The sequence below is a fragment of the Monodelphis domestica genome, chromosome 4, assembly GCF_027887165.1.
Source record: "Monodelphis domestica isolate mMonDom1 chromosome 4, mMonDom1.pri, whole genome shotgun sequence".
Taxonomy (NCBI): Eukaryota; Metazoa; Chordata; class Mammalia; order Didelphimorphia; family Didelphidae; genus Monodelphis; species Monodelphis domestica.
The window spans coordinates 246,512,606-246,527,515 of record NC_077230.1 but is presented as its reverse complement, the minus strand read 5'-3'; the positions used below and the strand labels follow the sequence as shown (position 1 = coordinate 246,527,515).

The following is a 14,910-nucleotide window of genomic DNA, read 5'->3' as shown; positions in this document are numbered from 1 at the left end:
ATTTGCAGGAGACAATTGTGTGTTCACCAGACTGCTGAACAAGGATACATTTGTGGAAGATATGCATTTAGTTTTAGATGTCACTATTTGTTTTCTTGGTAGACGTGATATACTATCCCAGAGAAGAACATTGTATTTAAAGATAGAGGATCTGGTTCAAGTTCCAACTCTATCACTCTTGAACCCTGGGCATATCATTTCCTCTTAGCACATTTCCCCTAGGTTTTTTCTGTAAAGTGAAGAGTGGGCAAGATAACCTCCCTCACCCTCTTAGCTCTGAAATCTGTTGATCCTCATTCTGGTACTTGAAGTTTTTTGATAATATGTCATGATTTTTCTATAATTTAAGAGATTCTAATTTCTGATGTTTTTCTTCATTGTAAATATATTTTGCTGTCTGAGTGCTATTTCTGGTAGGTTATGATTTATTTTGTGATTGAAAAACATAAAAAAGTAAAGTGTAAATAAATTATATTCATGTAACCAAATCTCACCTAACTGTGCTATAGGTCCAGGTGAAGAAGTACAAAGTTGAGAAAACAAGTAGATAATTTGGTTAGGCCACCTTCTTTTGCATCTATTAGTCAAGGTGGTAAGATGTGAGTTCTCTCAACATTAATAATCCATATACATTTTTTAGATCTCTTTGTATTAATTATTGTTTATGGCTTTTGTAGTTTATTGTGTTCATTAAACATTTATATTCAGAACATGTTCTATGCAGAGATCTTTGCTGATCAATAGGGGACAAATAGTGATTAAATAAAACACAAACCTGGACCTCATGGAAATTAGAGTTTTGTAAAGGATAAGATATAAAATCAGGTAACTGTAATAATGATGTAATGGTCAGAGTCCTAGATAATGGGTCACATGACTAAACTTGAATGTACATTGTGACTTGACTGGAGAAGTAATTTCTCTTTGGACCTCAATCTTCTTATCCATAAAATGAGGGAGTTAAGAGTAAATGATTCTTAAAGTCTCTTCTACCTCTCTGACCTTTTAGTTAAGTATATTAGCCCAGTTGAGGTTCTGCATATATAGTTGGTTTATTATTTTTAATTGAATTCTTTAATATTAGGTATACAGTAAAGGTTCAGAGAGAGCTAGAACTGGATGAATGTGCAATCCGTGCATTGAGAGAAGATCGCAAACGCTTCTTGTGTAAAGCAGTTGAGAACTACATCAGTTGTTTACTTAGTGGCGAAGAATATGATATGTGGATATTTCGACTTTGCTCCCTTTGGCTTGAAAACTCTGTAGTTCCGGGAGTCAATAGTATGATGAAGGTAAACTTGTCTTATCCAGCCCATTTTTCCAGCCCTTAAGTATTGAAGTTGGAAATAAGATAGGATTGGACCATGTCTATATTTGATTTCTGAATAACTTAATACAATTATTATCTTTTGCATGCTATATAACTAATAAATGCTTTTGTATGTCATGAAAATGTGATTTTTTGTGGAGTTGATAGAGTTCTGTCTCTGTCCTTCTTTTCTCACCCCACTCCCATGCTCCCATCTCTGAATGAGGACTTTTGTCCCCTTTGTGGCATTGGATGATGTAGTTTCCTCAAAGAACTATAATAAAAAAAAAGAATTGTGATTTTCCTTGAAAATCAAGTTGAAAGCAGTTCTTTTTTTCTAATATACTAAAAAAATTTTTTTAGTTCAAAATTCACACACCCCCTTCCCCCTCCCCCCTCTCACTGAGATGATAAGTAATCTGATATAGATTTTACTATGTACAGTCATGGAAAACATTTTTCCATTTTAATCCTTTCATGGAAGAAAACTTTACTTTTGAAAAAAATGGGAAAAGGTGATATGCAGTATGTTTTGATTTTGATTCAGTTAGATTAGTTCTTTCTCTAGAAGCAGATGGCATTTTTGCCATAAGTCTTTTGGGTTTAACTTGGATCATTGTATCGCTGAGAATAGCACAGTTATTCACATTTGTTTATCGTGTTTATCAATAATTGCTGTTAACTGTGTACAAGTCTCTTGATCTTGCTTATTTCACTCTGCATTAGTTTATGTAAGACCTTCCAGGTTTTTCTAAAATCTTCCTGCTCCTCATTTCTCATACTTAGTTTTCTAAGAATGACAAGGGATAGGCATTGGGGGTTAAGTGACTTGTACAGGATTTTACAGTTAGGAAGTGTCTGATGCTAGATTTGAACCTAACTCTAGGCTTGGTGCTCTAGCCTCTTGTGCTAAGCTGCCCCTTTCATCATACAATATTGCTGGTACTTTACTCACTTTACTTTGTGTCAATTTATGAAAGTCTTTTAGGTTTTCCTGAAATCATTGTGAAGGTAGCAGCAATTCTTAAGTTTTTGTTGAAAGTTTCTTTGCTTTCAGTGAAACTATCAGTTTAAAATATACATTGTGAATCTGTTGTGACTTTAGGATCAACAATCTTCCTAAGCAAAGAGTCAAGCTGCTGTTAAGCACTGTTGTTATTATTAGCAATGCAAATATGTATTAAATATAAAATGTTTCATATGCATAATTAGATATCATTATATAATATTTTAAAGCAGTTTTAAACATATCTTTAGAATGATCTATGGTTTGGAAGTTCATTTGATTTAAATTTTTTATTAATTTATGATTTCTTTTCAAAACAGAAAGATGGGGTGAAGATTCCCTCATATAAGTTTCTCCCTCTCATGTACCAGCTGGCTGCTAGAATGGGAACCAAGATGATGGGAGGCCTAGGATTTCATGAAGTTCTGAATAATGTAATAATGTTTAATACATATTTTTACATTTTCTTTGATAGAGAATAAATGACTTTATGCTGCAATAGAGACTTTTCTTTTTTTTTCAGTGTAGTCAGACTATGTATTATAACTTAAGGAGAAGAAAATGTGTAGTATATGTTTGTTTGAAATTTATGTTTCAGTTTGTTTAGTTCACCCCTTGATAGCTAATTATTCTTACCTTTCCAACAGCTCATTGCTAGAATTTCACTGGATCATCCCCATCATACTTTGTTTATTATATTAGCATTAGCAAATGCAAATAAAGATGAACTTCTAACCAAACCAGAAGCAACAAGAAGCAGAATAACGAAAAATGCCCCCAAGCAAATTTCTCAACTGGATGAGGTATGGGAGTGGAAAAGTTCATTCATTTATGCTGGATCACAGGGTACTGAGACTTTTCGATATATTTATTTATTTATGTTCCAGTGGGACAGATAGAAAAGCCTGTATCATATATAAAATAAGATTTTCCTTTCTTTTTTAAAAAAAGTTTTACTGTTGTCTTTTCTCTTTACTTCACATTCATTTCTGAGTTTCCCTTTCTCCATATCTAAATGTCCTTTCCACATTCCTTTGCAGAAAATCTTCTAAGATTTAAGAACTGGAAAACTATAATTGAAATTAAAATAGTATTCAAATCATTTCATAATTAATCTCCCCTTCCTTTTGAGGGGCATAAATTCTTCACTTTGACTTCATGAGATAAAATTTTTTTCTCAGATTTTTTTCCTTTTCTTACCACAAATCTGGATAAACATATTAGTTTCTTATAATTGGATTTCTTATTATTGTTGAACCTTTGACAATTTGGAGGAAATAGTAATTGTGATAGTATTCTAATTTTTAAATCTGTTTCTATGTGTCATTAGGTTAAACTGGTGCATGATTCTTTATAGATCTTTCAGGGCACCGATCTGTGTTACAGTGAAGAAATTCAGTAGTATCTTGAAATTTTTCTCATACTGATATACAAAGAAAGATTTGAATTAGTCTTTATTATTTACCTGTGGATTATTCTTTTTTTGGTATCCTCCTTTTGGTGCATGTTTCATGTATCTGAGGAATTATGATAGTTGTAGGTATAAAGCTAGACTTCAGATTTTTATTTGCTTTGCCTCTATGCTTTCCATATAGCTCTGGATGACTATCTGTGTATGTGCCCAGTATAACAGACATCTTTAAAAAAATTTTTAGGATCGAATGGAGGCTGCAAGCAACATAATAAGTATTATCAAAAATGGAAGAGCTAAGATGGTTAGAAATGTGGAGGCACTTTGTGATGCTTATATCACACTAGCAAATATGGATGCCAGTCCATGGAAGACTCAGAGAAGTAAGTATTCAAAAGACTATTGACATGGTAGAATATTTTTTTCTGCAGTTATATGTTAATAGTATACACAAGAATGCAAATATTCAAAATCAGATACAATGAACTCTCAGTTATTTATGGTAGTTGGAAATAAAGAAGACCCTATTAATAGAAATCTCTAGATAGAAAAATATCATATCCTACAATTTTGATCTTCCTATGCACTTTCTAATTGTTTTTTCTCTCCCCCTTATTGAGAAGTAAGAAAAACAAAACTATTTATAATAAAGCTAAACATTCTCACTTTGGCCATGTTCAAAAATATGTCTCAATATATAATTGAGTCCATCACTCACAAGTATCAAGAGGTGGGCAGTATATTTTAGAGTTTTTAATAGATCTGATAACAACTAGCAAAATATTTAGTCACTAGAATCCCTCTAGTATTCTTGGCTTGCTTGTAGCTCCCCTTCTCAAGTTATTAATAAATCATGCAGACTGATCTCACTAAAAGTGTCCTTATTTTAAATTCAGAAGGTATAAATATTCCTGCAGACCAACCAATTATTAGACTAAAGAATTTAGACAACGTCGTCGTTCCCACCATGGAAATTAAGGTAATTAAAGCTATGTGTGATGTTAACTATTTCTCTTTCAAAGAATTTTTGCCTAAATTTGGTTTGGTTATTTGAAAGCATTTTTTTCTTGAATCATTGCCTTATAGTGCCCAAAGCATTTCAAGGTTTTTTTCTTCTGTTTCATTCTTTCTGCTCTACTCATCTTCTTGATTGAAGGGAAACTCTGTTGCTTGTTCCTTAACTGACTGTTCCCTGTGCCAGTAGCAGGCTTAGTGTCCAATTTCCTGAGAACTTCTTTTTAAATGGTTATGTTAACATCTTTTTAAAAAAACCTGTTAATAAGATCTTCTAGCATGTCTCTAAGTAATATAACCTCAAAATATTAAATGAAACTAAGTGGATAGGGATAAAAAACAAATGGTTTTGAATAGCCTGTGTTATATACAAATTGAGGGGCAACCTATCTACTATGGCTGTTCCAAGGTGCATGAAAAACCTTTTATATAGCTCTCTTGGTGCCAGGTCTTCAGAACAATATCTTACTAATCAGGTAAATAAGTATTTTGTTGGAAGAAGAAGAGAACCTGCTCTTTTTTTAAGGTACACCTGTGATGATTTCTTTTCTGTTTCCTTGCCTCTAAGGTTATTTAGTTTGAGCCTTTGGTAGCATTTTAAGGACTATTCTTTAAAAACACCTTTTATTTAAATTAGTTTAGAATATTATTCCATGGTTACATGATTCATGTTCTTTCTCTTCTCCCAGAGCCAAAGAGCAATTCCACTGGGTTATACATGTATCATTTTTCAAAACCTATTTCCCTATTATTAATATTTGCAATACAGTGATCATTTAAAGTCAACATCCCCAATCATATCCCCATTGAACCATGTGATCAATCATATGTTTTTCTTCTGTGTTTCTGCTCCCATAGTTCTTTCTCTGGATGTGGATAGCATTCTTTCCCTGAAGTCCCTCAGAATTGTTCTGGATCATTGCATTGCTGCTAGTAGAAAATTCTATTACATTCAATTGTGCCATAGTGTATCTGTCTCTGTGTATAATGTTCTCCTGGTGTATCAGTTCCTGAAGGTCTTTCCAGTTCACATGGAATTCCTCCAGTTCATAATTCCTTACAGCACAATAGTATTCCATCCCCATCAGATGCCATAATTTATTCAGCCATTCCTCCAACCGATGGATACCCCTCATTTTCCAGTATTTTAAGGACTATTACCTAAACAGTATATTTCTAGCTATTCCAACTATATTGTCCCAACTTTGTGCTTACTTGGAAAATGCAAAATTGAATAGTACAGATTTTTAAAATTCCCTATTTTATAACATTTCTCTAGCCTTTTATTGTCATAGTTTTTCTCTTTAGAAAAAAAATCAAATCCCCTATTTTGCTTTTAAGTTGGAAACAAGCTCTAAAAACATAAAGAGTTGAAAAAAATACAATAGGATATGCATAAACTTTCACTTGAGATTACTTTTTGATGATATAAATGGACTTCTTATGGCATTTCTTTGTAACCATTTAAAACCCTCGTATTGTAAATCTTCTCACCTGGTGAGACAGGACAGTGACTTTCCAATTCATCTTTAGCAGCTGACATTTTCATATAGCCAAATATTACTTTTATTGTTTGATGCTAAAAAACAAAATGTACTACTCATAACAGATACCTCATTTTTCCCTACAATAGGACCTCATTTAAAGGAACACAGCACAGATGACTTCAGGTATACATGATTGGCAATTTTTTTAAAATGGAAAAAAAAATTTTTTAAATAAAAAATTTAAATACATGCTCAATCTGTGCCATGTAATTTTAGTAGTTCACCTAATCACTCATTCTTGTTCTTAGAAACATTAGTGTGAGGCATTGTATTGTTTTGCAGTTAACATTAGCTCCTGAATCTTTGCCTGGAATTCTTATTTGTAGTAAATCATGTCCATGTCAGAGCAGTGCTTCTCTTTTTTTTCACTCATACTATTTATTTACTAATTATGGCCCCAAAGTACAAGAATAGTGAAGCTGATAATTCTCATTAGCCTAAGAAAAGTTAAGTGCCTAGGTATGTTCATATAGGAATTACTTGCTAAATAATGAGATTTGCTATTATGTGAGATTTTCAGATTATAAGAAGGGTCTTGGAATGTATTAATTATGTAAAATGAGGTCCTACTCTATATTAATATGAATCTAATCTTTCTTGTGTTTGATTCTGTCAAGGTTGACCCTACAGGTGAATATGAAAATCTGGTGACCATACAATCATTCAAGCAGGAGTTTCGTTTAGCAGGAGGCCTGAATCTACCAAAAATAATTGATTGTGTAGGGTCAGATGGCAGAGAGAGGAGACAACTTGTCAAGGTGGGTTTTTTTATTTTGGGGTTATAGCATCTTAACATTGGAAAAGGACCTCAGAGATCATCTAGCTCAGCCCATGCCTAAAAATGAATCCTTAATGGGGGCAGCTGGGTAGCTCCGTGGATTGAGAACCAGGCCTAGAGATGGGAGGTCCTAGGTTCAAATCTGGCCTCGGCCACTTCCTAGCTGTGTGACCCTGGGCAAGTCACTTGACCCCCATTGCCTAGCCCTTACCACTCTTCTGCCTTGGAGCCAATACACAATATTGACTCCAAGATGGAAGGTAAGGGTTTAAAAAAAAAAAAGAATCCTTAGGACAACAGATTATCTAACTTTCCCTTTAAGATTTAAGAACTTCACTGACAAGGAATTCATTTCCTTCCCTAGCAATCCATTTTACTTTGACGCCTTTTATAATCATTTGGAAGGTTTTCCTTATGTTCGACTGAATATCAAACTATTCCATATGACTAGATGATATAAGTCTGGGCTACTTGGAAAATGATCATGACATCAAAAGAAATAAGGAAAGCAGGAAGAAGTTGAGATTTGAAAGGTATATAATGAGTTTAGTTTTAGACATAATAAGTTTGAGATACCAGGAAGGGTGAATATTTAATCTAGCAAAAAGTTGAAAGCATAGAACTAAAATTCTGAGAAGTTGGGGATAGAGAAAAAGTTTTAGAAATTATATAAACTGTTATGTTAGGAATTCGGTGAGGAAAGAACAAGTTATGTTTATATGTTTATATCACACCACAGATGTAATAATTATAGCCATGAGTTGGGATAAGAATTACGAAACAGAATACAGAAAAAAGGTCAAAGGAAGCCTGTGGCAATAGCTGTACCTAGGGCTAGGAGAAGGAACCAGTGCAGGAAACAAAGAAGGATGGAGAAGGAAGAAAGGAGGAAAAAGATGGGGGGGAGGGGAAGAAGGTTGATCCTCACAATAATCATGGGAGGTGGGTACTTATTATTATCTCCATTTTACAGTTGAGGAAACTAAAACAGATAGTAATTAAATGATTTACACAAATAGTTTGTGTAAATGATTACACAATATGTATGTATCTCAAGCAGTATTTGAATTTAGATTTTCTTTACTCCAGCCCCATTACCTTTATCAGTTGTACTGCCTAGCTCAGATAGAGCTAAAACCATGAAAGGACATGAAAACTAAGAGTTTTCTCATTTAAAGTTCTTTCAGGAATTTAAAATGAGCAATTTTATTAGAATGAAGAAGCAAGTAGATAATAGAGGGCTGAGCAGTAAGTGGTAGCCACTAGCGTAGATCTTTGTTGTCAAACACAAATAAAAATAGTCATTACCAATTTCATATTGACTTATAAAACTACAAATTAACATTGTTTTACTATATTTTATTTATTTTGTTAACATTTTTGTTTTAGTAGCACTCAAGGGCCTGTGGACCACAAGTTTGACACTTTTGGTATAGACTACTTTTTCTCTAAATTTAGCAGTGAATGGGAAAAGAGATAAGAATGCTAGCTTGAGAGGTGAAGGGAAGGTTGTTTTTCTTTTTTTTTTTAAACCCTTACCTTCAATATTGTGTATTGGTTCCAAGGCAGAAGAGTGGTAAGGGCTAGGCAATGGGGGTTAAGTGACTTGCCCAGGGTCACACAGCTAGGAAGTGGCCGAGGCCAGATTTGAACCCAGGACCTCCCATCTCTAGGCTTGGCTCTCAATCCACTGAGCTACCCAGCTGCCTCCGGAAGGTGGTTTTTATGAGTGACTTGATTGTGTCTATATACAGAGAGGAAAGAGCTACTATAGGAGACAGAGTTGATCACTGAAACAATGCCAAATGAGGTAGAATTTCATCATGTTAAAATGGAAAGAGCACCACCAAGTCTAGAATCAGGAAACCTGGGTTTATATTTCAACTCTATCCCATAGTACCTATTTGACCATAACAAGTCATCTGACTTCTCTAGGCTTCAATTTTCTCATCAGTAAAATGAGGGCAGTAACTAAATGACATTTGGGCTTCCTTCCAATTGATGATCTTTGATCCTATGAATCATAAGGTTATACCAGCACCTTTTTTTGTTTGTTTGTGGGTTTTTTTGGCTAGGTAGAAGACCCTCTTCTGAGATTAGAAGGAAAGAGGAAGAAGTGGGAGAAGACAGAAAAGTTTTGTGATATGGTAAAGAGTAGGGAGCTCAGATTAGAAGGCCTCGATCTTGTCAGTAATGTAGGAACTGAGCTCATCTCCCAAGAGACTGAAAATGTATTAACAAGTCAGTATTATGTAAATAAGAGAATTGCTTACTTATTTATTTAGAAAGATTTCAGTTTGTTAATGCTCTTCCTCAAAAGTTGTACTGAAAAAAGAAAAATGGAATTCTTGGTGTTGTGGAAAGGAAACTGGCACTGAGAAACCATTTTGGAAGGAAACCATGTTGGGAGGAGGGACGAGAAGAGTGGCAGTTGGAGGAGCAGAAAGGGCTTGTGGGATATAGAGATTTGGAGGTGGTCTTTTGCCCTTTGGACTTGTGAGAGACAGGAGTAAAGGACCTGAGGTTGGGACTCCAAATGTGTGGTGCCATAATCTTGCCTCTATTTTCCCCTTGCCCTGGAAGATAGAAAGATTCCTGACATCTCGGGATCATTGATCAAAGAAGGAAAGAGAACAACTTTCCTGTTCCCACTGACCTAATCCCTCCCTTGTTTCTTGAACAATTAAACCACCTTTTTTCTGAAGAAAACCGCAATCAGATCTAAGTTGTTATAGAAGTTGAGAAATAAGAGTTAGAAAAAGAGGGAATGGGGGGTAGGCTATCTATATCAGCTTGGGCAGAGCAACCAACATTCAGCCTGCCCAACGGGACTGTGTATCCAGAGATTTCTTGAGTCTCAGGCATAGCAAAGTCCTAAGGAAAAACCTAAACCATAACCCATTGAAATCTACTTACTGGGACACAATCCCTGTCCATCTCTGTGATTACATTGTCATAGGGATAATCCCTCTTGTATGTTTAAGGTGTGAGGGAGAAGAGAGAGTTATACAGACTTTCTCTTAGCTCCGGTCACTCTCTTCCACACCAACCCTCTTATCCCTTCACCTCCACTATCCCTGCTCTTCCCCATCTCTCTTCCCTTATAATCGTAACAGTGTGATCTGACCATGGAAGAATACATTAGAACTTTAACTTCTCTCTTTCTAGTCGATTCTACTAACAGCCTATGTTTGGCATTAGTTTCCCCCCCTCACCCCCTTAATGTTTCGATGTCTTTTGTTTTTATGTTAGCCATTTTTGGGGTTACTTTATACCATCTCTACCCTCTGAGCCCTCCCTTACCCCACAGGAAAAAAAAATTAAAATGACTTCATTGAGAATATTTAGCATTCTAGACAGGAAATGCCATGGCACTTTGGAAGGAGTGTTGATTACAATAAGAATCCCTGGGTTCAACTGCCACCCCTGTATGTGTTGAACTTTATGACTATGGTGGACAAGTAATTTAACCTCCTTGGGTCTCAGAATGGTTTTCCTAAAAATGTTAAACAAGAGTATACTGGATTGGAGGTCTTCCAGATCTAGGTCTACAATTTTGTTCCTGGGAAGTATGCTTTATAACCCATTCTCTTACGCCAGTATTGGTCCTTAAAGTATATCAGAGCTGGTTGCCTCTCAGTTTGCATTTATACCACTGTTGTAGAGGCTAGTTTTGTTCATCTTTGCAGCATGTCATCCTCCCAAGTTCCTCTGAATTATGTTTCTTATAGTAAATTTTACCACATTCCTTTACTATATATCTTGTCTCACTATTTTTCAAGTAGTGGGTACCCTTTGGTTTCCAGGTTTTAAAATTCTTTTTCTTTTCCTGCCATAATCCATTATTGGCTTATATTAAGTTTATAATTTTAACTTAAATGGTCCCAAGCCTTTGTTACCTGAATTATTCCCTATCTTAAACTTGTACATTTGATTTTTTTTCCACTTAAGTGAAATACTTTACCTTTAGTTCCATTAAATTTCATCATTTTAGATTTTATCTATTGTTTAGCCTATTAAGACCATTTGAAATTTTGATTCTCTCAGGAAACTAGCCTTCCTATGTTTGGGTCATGCACAGATTTTATAAGTGTGCCATTATTTATCAATAGTTTCAAATTTGTGATGCAAAACTCATAATACTTGAAGTGATCCTTCATCCTAAACCTCTGACTACTTATTTTTGTTTATGTAGGAGGGTGTGCGTGATTTGTGGTGGGAATGAATTATTCAAGTGCCTACTATGTGTCAAGCACTGGGACTAAATGCTAAAGATTCAAAGACAAAAATGAACCTGTTCTGTTACATTCTATCAGAGTTAACAGCTAATTAAATAGTGTTTTCAAAGTATACACAAAAATAAAAGGCAATTTGGCAGGGACAAGAGAAGACAAATAACAAGAGAGATTCAGGTGGAAAATTGCACTTGAGAGTTTTGAAGGATACACTGAATTAGAAGCAGAGATGAGGAAAGAGGGCGGGAGAAGGGGAGAGAAAGAGAACAAGAATAGAGGAGCAGCCAGTATAGATGTCTGTAGAAGGGGATTGAGTGTCACAAGTGGGCAACTACAAGAAAACCAACTTGACTGATCCTTAAAATGTAGGAAGGAGAATATATTATAAACTTGAAAAGAAAGGAGAATATATTATAAACTTGAAAAGGAGAATGATTTGTTTCTTAAAAGTCTTTTTTAAACCTGTTTTTCCAGGCTCATTATATATTACTTCTTCTGCACTCTTTAATCAAATTGGCCATCTCCCACTTCTCTGCCTCTTGCACAGACTGTTCTTTAATTTTCAGGCCAACTTTTTACAACCCCTGTAAGGTTTAATTCTCAATAAGGCTCAATTCAAGTGCCCTAAGGCCTTTTCTTTTAAGTTTAACCTCATTCCTATAAAATTATTTTGTACACATCCATGTGCTTAACTGTGTGCTTAAAATACAGATAAGAATACACATTCCTTTTGGGCACAGACTGTTTGGTTTTGGTTTTTGTATTCCTAGACCTAGCATAGTCCCTGGTACATAGTAAGCTGTTTAATAAATACTTAGTTGGATTATGGAATTTCTTGTTCGGATTTTTTTAAATTATTGAGTCAGCAAGAAAGCTGACTCAAGTTTAGAGAACTGACATACTTTTTTTTTGTAGAAATAAAGATTATGGTAATTATTTTGTGGGCTTCCAAAAGACATCAATTATTTTAGGTGACTAAGCTACTAGACACCATTACCATGTCTTCCACAGGAAAGAATGAAGATATAGTAGGAGAAGAAGAAGAAGAAAGGTAGTCTTGGTGTTCAGGTTTTCAGTGGCACATTTAAAATATTTTTTGGTTTCATGTCCTTGGATTCATATTAAGATTCCAAAAGGTGGCAGTTACCACCTTTTTAAAGCTGATAATAACTCCATAGAGTCTTTGAGAAACCTAATGAGAATTAAGGGGCAACCCAATCTCTGTTCAGTTCTATATTATGCCTATGACAATTTTCTCAGTCTCATTTTAGAAAATTTCTAGTAGTTAATTAAGGATGACAGAGGGAGAAAATGGTTTGGTTTTTTTTTTTTTTGTTTATATAATCTGTCTGCCTTATATGATAGCCTACTCTGGAAAATTTGGCATTCAGTGTTAGTTACTTAAAGAACTCAGGCCAGTTTTTTTCATGTCCTCTTTTATAGGGAACACCATTTTTCTGTTCTCTTACCATAAAGAAAATAAATGAATGAGTGAATGAATAAATAAATATTTGCTTTTTCTAAAGGGACGAGATGACCTGCGTCAAGATGCAGTAATGCAGCAAGTTTTCCAGATGTGTAATATGTTACTCCAGAGAAATACTGACACAAGAAAAAGAAAATTGACTATTTGCACATATAAGGTAACAGTTTTTTGCTGCTAATACTTTACCATGACAGGCATGATAGATGCCTTTTTCATGCTATATAGTTTCCTTTGCTTTTATTTTTAAAATTAATTCATTGGAAATAATAATAGATAATCACTAAGAGGGAATAATCTGATTTATCACCCTCTACTTAACTTACCCTTGTCTTAAAGCATATGTCCCAGCCATTTTAATTATAAACCATTTATTTTCTCCATTAGTCTTTTCTCAGTGCTTATTCTACTTGATCTCTCTGTAGCTTAGTTACCTCCTTCTGGATACTCTGTTCTGCATTGACTTCACTGGCACAGCTCTTTCCTAGTCTTCTCCCTATCCTTTTTGACTGTATTTCTCTTCTCTGTCTCATAAGTTTAATTATCAACTACAGATAACTTCTTTATATATACACAACTGTAATCTTTCTGTTTGAGTGTAGCCCAATATCACCAATTGCTTTTTGAACATCTCCACCTCCTTTGCCATCTTAAATTTGGCAGGTCCAAAGCATAACTCATTATCTTCTGTAAAACTGTACTTCCTCTAAATTTGACTATTTCTTTTGAATGTACTTCAGTCACCTATATTTGCAAAATTGGAATCATTTTTTACTCTGTTTTCTCTACTTCCTTCCTTCCCCCCATTTCAATTAGTTTCCAAATTTTGTCTGTCCTCACAACATCAATCACATTTGCCCTTTCATAATAGGCTACCACTAAACCTTGTAGGACCTCCTTGTGTTGTACCTGGATGACTGTATTTTCTGTGAACTTCAAAGACCTTGACAATGGGTGCTTAATAAATATGTACTGAATGAATGTTCAAAGATTGTACAGTGTTAGAGTGGAAGGGACCTTGGAGATCACTTGGTTTAGCCTATTCATTTTACAAGTGATAAAACCAAGATACAGGGAAGGAAAGACACCTCACCAAATTCTTATAGCCTACTTAGTGATTCAGTTAGAACTAAAATCCTGCTGTCTTCCTTTTTTGTTAAATATTCTTTCCCCTTTTTAGCACACTGCTTCCTTACTACAATCATATATAACAAGTAGACATGTCTAGTTCTCATTGGACTTGTAACCTTCAATTATAACTTCATCATCAACTATTGCCTGGATATGTCTCTCCACCTGTAGGTTGCACAGGCTTCTCAAAATTAAACCTGTCTAAAATGTAACTAACCAACCCATTTTCCTAATTTCTTTTTTTGTCATGGTCACCACCATTATTCCATCTGTCTAGGTTTGCAACCTTTGTGTGGAGTGGAATTCTGGGGAGGCTCATACCCCCAGAAATCACTCTAATGAGCAGACAGGAGACTTGATAAGATGCTGGCAGAGAAAAGCTGCTTTATTTGATGAAAACAGTAGAGAAGGAAAAGGGATTATGCCCACACAAGCTGCTTGTTTGGGACAGAAATGTCCTCTCCTTCTAGGTATAATCACAGACTTTTATAATAATCCTGATGCAAGATTCTCCTCCCCTCTTTCCAATCTCACAGAAAGGGGGTGGAGCTGGAGTTGTGACATTTCATGTCTTGAGTGTGTGATTATCTACATTACATATCCCTTAAAGACCCCCATGATCAAGAAAAATCCATGACTATCACGGGATTCCCAGCTTGGGACAAAAAAAAGAAACTTTTCAAACTCACTGTACTTTCCCTCCTTCAGATTATCTTATAGTTCAGCTTTCCTCCCAAGATACAGATAAATTCTTTCAAAGACTTCTAAAAATAGTTCAGGGAAACTAAAAATTTTATGGGGTAGAGGTGGGGGAGGCAATTTTAGTCTAAGGAATAGTGTCTTGAAAATTGGAGTTACAACAATCCAAGTACTATTCTCAGAATTACACACTGAATCTCATCCCACATAACCTTAAATTCAAATTCTTGACTTTTCTGTCTCTTTTATACTTATATACAGTCAATTGCCAGGTGTTTACCAATTTTCCCTACACAA

General features: G+C 34.9%; 1 protein-coding gene across 3 annotated transcripts in view; it reads left to right on the top strand.

Annotated features, from left to right (window-relative positions):
* Window positions 1–14,910, top strand: part of ATM (ATM serine/threonine kinase) — a 166,829-nt gene that overhangs the window by 139,616 nt on the left and 12,303 nt on the right. For all 3 annotated transcript variants that reach the window (XM_056794437.1, XM_056794435.1, XM_056794436.1), the window contains 7 exons: window positions 1,085–1,292; window positions 2,636–2,749; window positions 2,963–3,118; window positions 3,971–4,109; window positions 4,623–4,705; window positions 6,905–7,045; window positions 12,827–12,943. In XM_056794437.1, coding sequence (XP_056650415.1) covers window positions 1,085–1,292; window positions 2,636–2,749; window positions 2,963–3,118; window positions 3,971–4,109; window positions 4,623–4,705; window positions 6,905–7,045; window positions 12,827–12,943 — 958 coding nt within the window. The remainder of the gene's footprint in view (window positions 1–1,084; window positions 1,293–2,635; window positions 2,750–2,962; window positions 3,119–3,970; window positions 4,110–4,622; window positions 4,706–6,904; window positions 7,046–12,826; window positions 12,944–14,910) is intronic.